Here is a 13,183-nt window from a genome sequence, read left to right as displayed (position 1 = left end):
AGAAGAATGGTTAAACCAGGAATATGAGCAACTAGAAAGAATCCCTATTACAGATCCAAAGCGGTTACATCCGCAAATCAAGAATATCACTGGTAAAAAGCTCCTCTATTCTTCAGGTGGATGTTCGAAAGCAAACAACAGTACCACTATCATGGAAAAAGATGAGATTATGAACAGATGGACTGAATATATTCAGGAATTGTTTGAAGACGATCGAGGCGAAAAACCAGAAATTAAAGAACATTGAAGGTCCAAGTATTTTAAAATCTGAAGTTTGTAATGCAATAAATAAAATGAAGAAAGGAAAGGCAGCAGGTCCTGATGAATTAGTAATAGAACAAATTATTGCCCTTGAAGATTATGGAATTGAAAAACTTACTGATTTAATCAATGACATTTAGGAAACTGGAATAATACGAGATGAAAAAAATCAGTATTTATCACCCTTCTTAAGAAACCTGGAGCAATAGAATGTGAATTACATAGGACCATATGTTTAATGAGTCATATCACCAAGACACTTCTAAGAATTTTGATGACAAGAGCTAAAAGTAAGATACAAGCTGAAATACGTAAAGAACAATGCGGTTTTGTGAAAGACAAAGGTACAAGAAACGCGATATTGATGTTAAGGATACTATCAGAACAAGCTATTTAAGTCCAAAAAGATTTGTCTGTTTTATCAACTACACGAAAGCATTTGATAAAGTGAAGCACAATAAGTTATTTGAAATATTACAGGAAATTCTAGATCTAGATTCAAAAGGCCTCCGCCTAATCAGAAATCTGTACTGGGAACAAACTGCTGCTGAACGAATAGATGGAGAAATGAGTCAGTTTACGAAAATCAAGAGAAGCGTTAGACAAGGGTGTGTTTTCTCCCAATTTGTTTAATGTGTACAGTGCAACAATATTACAAAAAATAAGAGATATCTCGGGAATCAAAATTGGCGGTGAAAACATCAATAATTTCAGATATGTGGATGACACTGTGTTAATTGCAAGTACAGAGAAAGAACTGCAAAACTTACTTGCAAAAAGACAATGTATGGTCATATCAAAAAAGGAGACTTATCTGCAGGCTGAGAATAAACAGGGAAGACACAAGTACAGAACTTCTGCTGCTGAGGAAGCTGGGTGACATCAGATGGCAGGTGCGACATGGACATCAAAAGAAGAGTAAGGATAGCAAAAGACACCTTTACGACAATGAAGAGTATATTGACTAACACTAAACTAGGCATGACAACCCGCCTCAGAGTACTGAAATGTTACGTTTATCCAGTTATGTTATATGACTCCGAATGTTGGACATTATCTAGTAACATGAGGAAATGAATTGAAGCAGCAGAGATGTGGTTTTTGAGGAGGATGCAAAGAATATCATGGATAAAATGATTATCTAACGAGGATGTCATGAACAGAGCAAGCACAAAAAGAGAAATAATGTATGAGATCATGAAAAGGCAACGTAACTTCATTGGACATATGATTAGGAAAGAGGAGTTAGAATATTAGAAAAAGGAGTAATTATGGGAAAGATTGAAGGGAAGAAAGCAAGAGGAAGACAAAGACAAATGACGATGGAGACAGCAGCCAGAGAACTGGAAATGAATACCAATGAATTGATCCACTTGACCCGAAACAGGAGTGTGTGGGCCATGACAAAGCTCAAACTGGGCATGGTACCTGATGATGATAATAACAATGCTCTATTTTCTCCTCTCAGCCCCAATCTCATGCCTCCCTCTCTTCATCTCCTCACCAATCAGGAATCCATCAACCTCTAGCTTAAAGATACATAAAGACTTGGCCTCCACAGCTGCCTGTGGCAAAGAATTCCACAGATTCTGCACTCTCTGGCTAAAAAAATTCCTCCTATTCATTCTGAAAGGATGTCCCTCTATTCTGAGGCTGTGTCCTCTGGTCTTAAACTATCCCACCTTATGAAATATCTTTTCCACAACCACCCTATCAAGGCCTTTCACCATTCAATAGATTTCAATGAGGTCACCTTTCATTCTTCTGAATTCCAGTGAATACAGGCCCAGAGCCATCAAACGCTCTTCACTTGACATGCTGCTCAAACCTGGAATCATCTTCATGAACTTCCTTTCAACCCTCTCCAATTTTAGCACATCCTTTCTAAGGGGGTCCAAAACTGCTCACAGTACTCCAAGTGCAACCTAACTAGTGTTTCATAACATCTCAAAGTAACATCCTTACTTTGATCTTCTAGTTCTCTTGAAATGAATGCCAACAATGTGTTCTCCTTCCTCACCACAGACTCAACCTGCAAATTAACCTTTAGGGAATCCTGCACAAACATAGTAGCGTTCAGGCCGCCTGAACCAAGATCAAAGAGCATTTCTTCAGCAGTATGAACAGGGTACGACTGTGCAAACGCGTGAAGGTTGGCCTCTGAGATCAGCGGGAGAGTTTAAAAAGCGAGCAGATTAACGGAGCGGGCGACGGAGTAGAGGGAGACAGAGTAGGAAGGCTTTGGCTCGAGAGGTTTCAGCAAGCAGAGGCTGAGGATGAGTTTGCTCCCATTCAGGTAAGGCCGGGTAAGCTCCTTTAATTAATCTAATTAGCTTAGAAGCAGGTAATGGAGGCAGCAGTTAGGACAGTTGAGTGCTCCATTTGCAGTATGTGGGAAGTCAGGGTGAGCACAATTGTCCCTGATGACTACACCTGTAAAAGATGAATTTAGCTGCAGCTCCTGACAAACCAAGTTAGGGAACTGGAGCTGGAGCTGGATGAACTTCGGATTATTCAGGAAGCAGAGGCAGAAATAAACAGGAGTTACAGGGAGACAGTCACTCCTAAGAGTCAGGAGACAGGTAGCTGGGTGACTGTCAGGAGAGGGAAGGGGAATAGACAGGAAGAGCAGAGCACCCCTGAGGTCGTTCCCATCAATAATAAGTACACTGTTTTGGATACTGTTGGTGGGGGTGACCTACCAGGGACAAGTTGCAGTGGTTGTGTCTCTGGCACCGAGACTGGACCCTGAGCTCAGAAGGGAAGGGGAGGAAAAACAGGAGAGCAGTAGTGATAGGGGATTTGATAGTTAGGGGGACAGATAAGAGGTTCTGTGGAAGAGATCGAGAATCCTGGATGGTCTGTTGCCTCCCTGGTGCCAGGGCCTGCAATATCTTGGATTGAGTTCTCAGTATTCTCAAGAGGGAGGGTGAGCAGCCAGATGTTGTGGTCCATGTAGGGACCAATGATGTGGATAGGAAGAGGGAGGAGGTCCTGCAAAGAGAATTTAGGGAGTTAGGTGCAAAGTGGAAGGACAGGACCTCCAGGGTTGCAATCTCAGGATTGCTACCACTGCCACATGCTAGCGAGACTAGAAATAGGAAGATAATGCAGCTAAATACGTGGCTAAGGAGCTGCTGCAGGAGGGAGGGCTTCATGTTTTTGGACAATTGGGCCTTGTTCCAGAGAAGGTGGTACCTGTTCCGACAGGGACTAACATCCTTGCGGGAAGGTTTGCTAGTGCTGCTCCGGAGGGGTTAAACTAGATTTGCAGGAGGAGGGAAACCAGAGTGTTAGAACAGATAGTGAGGTGGAGGAGGATAAAGTCATGCGAGAACTGCAAGAATAGTGCATGGAGTAAAGCCAGATCTAGCATATAAACAGGCTTTGAGGAAAGAGAAACAGAATAAAGGGTGTAAAGGTAGTAAGGTAGAAGGGCTAAAGTGCGTGTACAATGCAAGAAGCATCAGGAACAAAGGTGATGAACTGAGAACTTGGATACATACTTGGAAATATGATGTAGTGGCCATTACAGAGACTTGGCTGGCACCAGGGCAGGAATGGATTCTCAATATTCCTGGATTCAGTGCTTTAAAAGGGATGGGGGGGGGGGGTGGGAAAGGAGGGGTGACATTACTGGTCAGGGATACTATTACAGCTACAGAAAGGGTGGGTAATGCAGCAGGATCCTCTTTTGAGTCAGTATGGGTGGAAGTCAGGAACAGGAAGAGAGCAGTTACTCTATTGGGAGTATTCTATAGGCCCCCTTGTAGCAACAGAGATACCAAGGAGCAGATTGGGAGGCAGATATTGGAAAGGTGCAAAAATTAACAGGCTTGTTATCATGGGTGACTTTAACTTCCCTAATATTGATCAGTGGGTGAGCATCTGGGGGATAGTGGCCACCTCTCCCTGGCCTTTAACATTATCATGGAAAAGGACAGAATCAGAGAGGACAGGAAAAATTTTAATTGGGGAAGGGCAAATTATGAGGCTACAAGGCTAGAACTTGCAGGTGTGCATTGGGATGATGCTTTTACAGGGAAATGTACTATGGACATGTGATCAAAGTTTAAGGATCTCTTGCAGGATGTTAGGGATAAGTTTGTACCAGTGAGGAAGATAAAGAATGGTAGGGTGAAGGAACCATGGGTGACAAGTGAGCTGGAGAATCTAGACCAGGCATGGGCAAACTACAGCCGCGGGCCATATGCGGCCCGTTAAGCTTTTTAATCCGGCCCACAGAACTTGATGAAATTATATTAATAAACCTTGTTAACGTTTTTTCCCCGCAATTCTGGCGTTTTCCCAATAGATGACGCACTCTATATACATTGACCTTTGTTGAGGTGCAGCGTATTACTCCACATTTGCGCTTTACTCTTTGTTCGGCTCGATCTATTTGTGTGAACAGGCGTTCAGCGTCATGAACATCAACAAAGCCAGCCACAGATCCAAGTTAACTGACCAACACCTCAGATCCATCCTGAAAATCGCCACAACAAAACTAAATCCAGACTTTGATGCGCTGGCTAAAAAGGGAGACCAACAACACTGTTCCCACTGAAATTAAAAATAAGTTTCTTCGTTGTGTTATGTAAAAAATGCATTTGAAAATATTTTTTTGAATAAGCCTTACATGTTACATGTCATTTCTGTTAAGTGATGGACATGAGTAGTGCGCAGGTGCACGTACGTTCTCAAAATAATGCCCTCCAGATCAAATAACGCGCTCCGCATACTGGTGCGCTGTCACTGTTCTGTCCTTGTGCTGGTCGTTGTTGAGTTTTGGCACAGGGGACAATTGAATAAGAAGGAGCAGGACAAGTAGACCTGCATCTCCTACCATTTTTGAAATAAAGACAGTCAGGAGGAGAGTGATGATAATATCTTGAAGGATAACAGAATTTTCAGTGCTTTAAAATAATAACTGTTACTATTAAAAAAAGCTGTATTTTATTCATTTAATTTTCAGTGTTTTAAAAGTCATTTCAATAAATAGCTAAATACCATGGGACTTCAAAGACAGTTATTTTGTTGTAATGCATTTGTTCATTTTCAATTGAAATTAAAGCACATGTTTTCTACATATCCCATGATATTTTATTTTCTCTTATGAGGTGTATTACCAAAACACTCCGTCCATCTGCTCCTGGTCCGGCCCCCGTCAAATTTTAGAACCCTTTGTGGCCCACAAGTCAAAAAGTTTGCCCACCCCGATCTAGACAGATAGAAGAAGGCAGCACGTGTGAGGTTTAGGAAGCAAGAATCAGATGAGTCTATTGAGGAATATACGGTTGCAAGAAAAGAGCTTAAGAAGGGGCTGAGGAGAGCAAGAAGGGGGCATGAGAAGGCTTTGGCAAGTAGGGTAAAGGAAAACCCCAAGGCATTCTTCAATTATGTGAAGAACAAAAGGTTGACAGGAGTGAAGAGAGGACTGATTAGGAATAAAGGTGGGAAGATGTGCCTGGAGGCTGTGGAAGTGAGCAAGATACTCAATGAATAGCGTAAATTCTGGTGTATAAGCCGAGAATTTGGCCCTAAAATTAGGGGGTCGGCTTATACAGAGGGTACCAACTTTGGAAAAACGACTACACAGAAAACAGGTCGTATTTACTGGCTGTTTTTATGTCAAATTGGTTGCACTGTCAACACATGAATTCTTTGGTTTGTTTATACTCACATCTCGTGGCTGGAGCACGGACATCAGACCACCAGGGATGACTGCAATATCTGTATTTTCAGCTTTCAGTGCTGCTTTTGTCTCACCTGACAAGTGCGCTTTGAACATGTCCCAGACAAGTAGCAACTTTTCCTTCCTGACAACTTCGGGATGTTGACGCCACACCTCTTTAACCTACTTCAAAGCATCGTCCATCCAGCAGCGTTCTTGAACGTAAACAACACCCCCCCCCCCCCCACGGGAATTTTCTGAGCAATCTTTGTTTTTTGTCTGAACACAAGATCACATCTATTCATAATTCGGGTGCACCAACTTCACATAGCTTAGAAAGTTTCGCAAATCTCACGATGTTTTTCATCCCATTTCAACGCTTGAACTCAGATCATTTCTCTGGTAACAATGTATCCTGATGATCACTGGTGATCTTTCTTCTAGTTCTAGCCACTGGCATGTTTTCCCCGCAATTTACACATTTCGTCTTTGGTATTTCCCTCAGCGACTCTTCTGCCTTTCTCCACTCTGTCACTCTCTCTCGTTTACACTAAACTTCTTAGCATCTGCAGAATTATTCGTTCCTTTAGCAAAATCAACAACCTTCAGCTTGAAGCCAGCATCATATCGCATTTGTTTTAATCTTTCGTACACGTTGGTTGCAAACTCAATACTGAGTGCACATACTGATCCCGCCACCCCGCGTTATGTTTTAATGAGATTGCAATGGGCGCTAAATGGTTTCACGAGGGTTACGTTTCAGAGGATTATTTTCCATTGGAAACCTAATCCAAAATTTCATCCCTGATTTATTTATAAGAATTTGCCTAAAATGCTCTCCAATGTGTAGTAGGCCTGTTTTCTTAGCAGGTACTGGTTCACAAAATTTCCAGGTTCCAGATCCGGCAAAGCTGAGTACCAGCATGTGAGATCTCGTGATCTTCTCTGGTTAAATCAAAAACCTCTACAAAAGGGGTCGGCTTATACAGTTAACAAGCAAAAGTCACTTTTTTAACCTTAAATATGGGGGGGGGGGGGGGAGAGAGGGGGTTGGCTTATACTCTGGAAGATACGGTACTTCTGTTCAGTATTCACCGATGAGAGGGAACTTGATGATGGTGAGACAATATGAGTGGAGGTGTTGGTGTTGTTAAAATAAATTAGGACAGATAAGTCCCCGGGGCCTGACGGAATATTCCCCAGGCTGCTCCACGAGGCGAGGGAAGGGATCACTGAGCCTCTGGCTAGGATCTTTATGTCCTGGTTGTCCACGGGAATGGTACCGGAGAATTGGAGGGAGGCGAATGTTGTCCCCTTGTTCAAAAAAGGTAGTAGAGATAGTCCTGGTAATTATAGACCAGTGAGCCTTACGTCTGTGGTGGGAAAGCTGTTGGAAAAGATTCTTAGAGATAGTGAGAACATTCGGATTGGAGGGCTGAGACTAGTGCTGTCCCACAAGGATCAGTTCTGGGATCTCTACTTTTCGTGGTTTTTATTAACGACCTGGATGCGGGGGTAGAAGGGTGGGTTGGCAAGTTTGCAGATCACACAAAGGTTGGTGGTGTTGTAGATAGTGTTGAGGATTGTCGAAGATTGCCGAGAGACATTGATAGGATGCAGAAGTGGGCTGAGAAGTGGCAGATGGAATTCAACTCAGAGAAGTGTGAGGTGGTACACTTTGGAAGGACAAACTCCAAGGTAGAGTACAAAGTAAATGGCAGAATACTTGGTAGTGTGGAGGAGCAGTGGGATCTGGGGGTACATATCTACAGATTCCTGAAAGTTGCCTCACAGGTAGATAGGGTAGTTAAGAAAGCTTATGGAGTGTTAGCTTTCATAAGTCGAGGGATAGAGTTTAAGAGTCGCGGGGTAATGAGGCAGCTTTATAAAACTCTAGTTAGGCCACACTTGGAGTACTGTGTCCAGTTCTGGTCACCTCAGTATAGGAAGGATGTGTAAGCATTGGAAAGGATACAGAGGAGATTTACCAGGATGCTGTCTGGTGTAGAGAGTATGCATTAAGATCAGAGATTAAGGGAGCTAGGGCTTTACTCTCTGGAGAGGAGGATGATGAGAGAAGACATGATAGAGGTATACAAGATATTAAGAAAAATAGATAGAGTGGACAGCCAGCACCTCTTCCCCAGGGCAATCCCCAATACAAGAGGAGATAGCTTTAAGGTAAGGGGAGGAAAGTTCAAGAGGGATATTAGAGGAAGGTTTTTTACTCAGAGAGTGGTTGGTGCATGGAATGCACTGCCTGAGTCAATGGTGGAGGCAGCTACACTAGTGAAATTTAAGAGACTACTAGACAGGTATATGGAGGAATTTAAGATGGATGGTTATATGGGAGGCAGGGTTTAAGGGTCGTCACAACATTGTGGGCTGAATGGCCTGTACTGTGCTGTATTGTTCTATGTTCTATGAATGGCGACAGACCTGCAAACACATCTGCAAGAACTACAGAAATTAGTGCCCCTTGCTCAGATGAGAGGACACCAGCAGAGAAACAAGGGAACAGCCTAGAGTGCCTTAAGGGTGGAGAAGGCGTGGTAATTCTAAATGTGAAACCCATCATGTGATGTATTTAGCAGCTTTTTTTAAAAAAAATAGAATGACTGGAAGAGGTCAGAGGTTACTCAGCCAGTAGTACTCGATTGAATGATTACCTTTGCTCGTATGGCTACTTTTATGATTCTTTTAATTTAAAGAATGTGATGGGACAAGGCAGTTCAATCTCCTGACATCAAATACCAGTGAATTAGTCAAAATATTCCTAAAATGGATCATTAGTCTGTGAAACTCTGCCAACACGAACGGTATGTGGCATCAATAAGAAGGGAGGTCGACCAACACTTCCAGTCATGCAGATGATCACGTGGTGCAGACACAGAAAGCGGAGAACTTCTGATCACTTAATGCCTGGATTAATTTACCTTCTTGGATCCAGCTGTGAGCATCAAGACTGAACCAGCCAACAAAATATTTCTGGGAAAGGGCTAAAATCACTCTGCAGAAGACTTTTAAATCAGCAATTGGCATAGATATCATTAGGATACTAGATCACCTGGAGCTTAGCAACATGAAATGAATGATTAACAACGCTGCACATTGGCTCAAACAATATAGGGGGAGGGGGGAGATTTGATTTTACATAAAACTGTGTGCAACACAATGTACCTTTCTTTAAACAACCATGGTAACTCTTTACAGGAGTGAGCAATAAGCAGCACGGTGGGAGATGGGAAGGGGAAAGGACAGGACATAGAAAGGAGGAAGGTTGGGAAGAACTAGACTTTTAATAAGCTGATACAACTGCCATTTGCATTTAAAACAGCAGAACCATAAACAATTCACCATACAGGAGACCGTTCAGCCCATCTTGCCTTTGATGGTCATAAAACATCTGCCCAATCTAATCTCACCTCCCAAGATGAGGTCTTGGGAGGTCGTGCAGGTACAATGTAATGAAGAATTCTGCTCTGCCACCTTCTCAAGCAGTGAGCTCCGGAGACTCACCATCTTCTGATGAAAAGTTATTTGCTGCTCTACCCTTAACTCCTTCTGCAAATTACTTGCACTCTAAGCCCCTGGTTTTTGATACCGCCGTCTTCCCTGTTCATTGTGACCCCTCATCATTTTATTCATTTGTGGTATCTATGAGCCTCCTGTGTTCCAATGGAAATTGCCTTGCCTTATCCAATCTTTCCTCAGAGCTATAATTTTCCAGTGCTGGCAATACTACTTTATATTGCCTTGGCACCCTCTCCTGTGCAAACACATGTCTGCTGTAATGCAAAGACCTATAATATATACAGAACTCGTGCCCTAATCTCAGTAATACAACTCAAACAGAACTCCTGCTTTTGCTTTGTGTCTCAGCTAGAAAAAGGAAATTACTCCATATGCTTTTACAGCCACCTTGAAGGAAGTATGGATATACACTACCTCTGTACCACATTGTTTGATATCCTCCCGTTTAATGTCTATTTCCTTGCTTTAAGGCACTTCTGGAAATGTAATGTTAGAACTCAACACCAAAGCTGACTAAGACGAAGAATTTACTTGAATCTGTTTTTCAAATTAACTTTTCATCCTTAAGAATTTACGGGGTGTTGCCAGAACTAGATTATATGATACCAACCACAAAAAGATTGCAATACATTCACCACAAGCTTAAAGACCATTTAGGCCATTCAGACTCATTAATACCCAAGAACCATTTCCCGTTCAAATGCTCATCATGAACGTATCATCAGCCCTAAGTGCCTCAAGTCAGCATTAAGCAAATTATCTTGAAAATGTTCCTGAGCCAAATATAAAATATTAGGTTTAGAGTCATAACCTGACACTGTTCTGTATGTGTAGCAATGCAGTATGTTGTACCAACCTGAAGCCAAACCTCTTTAGTTGAACAATCAAGGACTTTGCCTTTAGCTATTTATTGCTGTATCAAAGAGTTCTGCTGATGAAGTGAGCAAACAGGTTCTTGTGATAGCTACATAATGCGCAGACATAATTCATTGTACATCTTCAGCTTATATATATATATAAAGAGTGTGTTGTTGCTATTATAAAGCAAATCTATTTGGATGTAGATTATGTGAATGCACACACCTTGTATATACACTTGTACAAGTCACTGAGAATTTCATCATCCTCTTCACTCTCCTTTTCCTGAGGAAACAGTCGCCGCCTGCCTGTTTTCAAATCAGAGTCAGATATTTCTTTCAGCTTCTTCCGGAAGCCGTTTTTATGCACCACACCATTTACCAGCCCGTTTTTTGGCTCAAACCTGGGCAGAGACTGAGACTTGTATGTGTTATCTGAATGTGCTTCCAGGGGTCCTTTCCTCTTCTCCAGGTTCTCCTTTTCCTTCAACACCTCCCTCTCCAGCCTCTTGTGCTCGTCCTGTGAGAGAGAGTCATACGAGAGTAGGAACTGGCAGTAAGCCTCTTGCAGCTTGGCCAGCCTGTCTTGTGCAGTTTTGGGGATTCGCAGCATGTCTGCCAATTTATTCCACTTCTTGAGGTCAGTCACTTGCTGCATGCCACCCATTTCGTTGATCAGCTGGTAAAACCGAGCCAAGTCCAACTCGCATCCTCCTACGACAGAGAAACACATCAATATCCCAAGCTTCAGCCAATACTGCAGCTACATTTGGAACTGCACTTCCAAAAAAATGTTATTTCTCTATCAATTAAATATTACACAATGAATATCACTCACTATTTAAATCAATATCATACTGATAATTTAGTCTTTAATCAAAGAGGACCCACCCAGATTCTTTTGTCTTAATAGCACCAGTTATGCCTTTAAAAAAACTTTTAAATATACCTTCCCTGCTATTTGGGAATTATTATTTCATCTCATTTGATTATATAGAAATATCAACAATGTTTAATCAACAGTAACACCCATCAAAGGAATTGGTAACTTACCTTTGTATTGTTAATGGTAGAAACAACACACTAGAAAAAAGAGAAAAATTCCTCTCTCCCACTTCACTCCCATTTAAAACATATTCCTCAATCTAAAATTGAGAACGGTGCTGAGAAACACTGCACCAAATCTCCTGGTCACATAGATGGCAGGTTTCCTGCATCACTGTTAGAAGAACTCCAATTCTAGGTGTTGGGGGGGGGGGGGGGGGAGAGAGAGAGAGAGAGAGAGAGAGAGAGAGAGAGAGAGAGATCTAGAGGCAGTAACTGTTACATCTGCACTACAAAGTTAGCAATAGTACAGCACAGCACAGTTAGTGGAGCTACTGCCTCAACTCCAGTGACCAGGATTCAATGCTGACCTCCAGTTGCTGTCCGTGAGGAGTCTGCATATTCTCCTATGACCACTGTGATCAGATGCTCAGTCACCTCCCACATCCCAAAGGCCTGGGAGATGGTTGGTTAAATGACTACCGTAAACTTCCCCCAGTGCAAAAAAGGTAAGTGATCAGATCTAGCAGAAGTAGATGTGAGTGTCGGCAGAATAAAAATGAGATTAGTGTAAGTGTCTGCTTGACGGTCGGAATGTACTCAGTGGCCCAAAGTGGCTGCCTTCATACTGTATAACTCCATGAAACACAAGTGAAGCAGAGTAAAATTCAACAGGGCCAAGTTAATACTGCACTTCAGAGCAAAAAGCAAAAACCAGCCTAACACTGGCTAAATAGTACCTTCCCTCCACACAGTTAAACAAGTGCTTCATTCTCTTTTAACATCTGCAAAGACTTAAAACAATCATATTACAAGTTAAGCTGCACATATTGTTTCTTATTAGAACTTGGAATTTTCTCTGCAGTTCTTTTACTGAAATACAGGCTGTCCCTGAATAACAAACAAGTTCTGTTTTACAGGCGCTCGTAAGTCAATTTTGCTGACAAGTTTGAAAATACACAGAAATCACTCAACATGGTAACCATACTCTACTGAATTGTAATGAGTGGCAGTGAAACACAAAGACAAAGAACAGTTACTAAAAGTGGAGAGCGCAGAGAGCGAGAGCAAGACATTAGTTCCACTGTAAAAATTTAGTCGCATTATGGAAGCACTATGTACGCTTGCCAGTAAGTTAGGCATTAATAACTCAGGGATGACCAATACTGGAACTGGTTTTGACTCTTATTGGTAAAAGAAATGTTTATCCCACTTGTTCTTTCCATGGGTTCTCTACCTGAACTCAATACATTACAAAGACAAAGCAACACAGCTCTCTGAAGGGGCTGGGATAACACAACAATACAAATCACTCGGTGCAAGTACAGCATTGTAGCTAATAACATGCGGAATCGAAATAAAAGTTTGCCCATGCATTACTAAAAGCACAAACTATACTAGAAGCCATCTATGGAACAATGGGCCAGTAATCAATCTATGGAAGGGATTAGAAGGCAGATCTTCAACACTGTGCTTCCACCAGGCTCCCCTCATGACAGGTGGATAATGTGATCAAACTAACTTCCCCATGGACAGCCCCAAGCCCAGCTGTGAAAGGAGGGTAAGCAAAGCCACCCCATAAAAAAACCCGTGCTACAGAAACGCCAACAGAAGCCTCAAAAGACCTCATTCCTGGCAGAACCAAGAAGAGCTACACCTGGGGACAACTTGAAAGACTGGCCCAGGACAGAAGACTGTCGAGCTGCTGTCAGTGGCATATGTCCCACTATGGGTGATGGGCAAGTACGCAAGTGATCAAACTTCTCTGGGTAATTTACGGTATCAAACCAGAGCCCAAACAGAAGTATCACAT

General features: G+C 42.3%; 1 protein-coding gene across 4 annotated transcripts in view; it reads right to left on the bottom strand.

Moving 5' to 3' along the window:
• Positions 1 to 13,183, bottom strand: part of jarid2b (jumonji and AT-rich interaction domain containing 2b) — a 355,488-nt gene that overhangs the window by 46,841 nt on the left and 295,464 nt on the right. For all 4 annotated transcript variants that reach the window (XM_059945528.1, XM_059945529.1, XM_059945530.1 and 1 more), the window contains one exon: positions 10,553 to 11,040. In XM_059945528.1, the coding sequence (XP_059801511.1) occupies positions 10,553 to 11,040 (488 nt within the window). The remainder of the gene's footprint in view (positions 1 to 10,552; positions 11,041 to 13,183) is intronic.

This window comes from Hypanus sabinus, chromosome 20 (assembly GCF_030144855.1).
Source record: "Hypanus sabinus isolate sHypSab1 chromosome 20, sHypSab1.hap1, whole genome shotgun sequence".
Lineage (NCBI taxonomy): Eukaryota > Metazoa > Chordata > Chondrichthyes > Myliobatiformes > Dasyatidae > Hypanus > Hypanus sabinus.
This window is presented reverse-complemented; position numbering and strand designations above follow the sequence as displayed.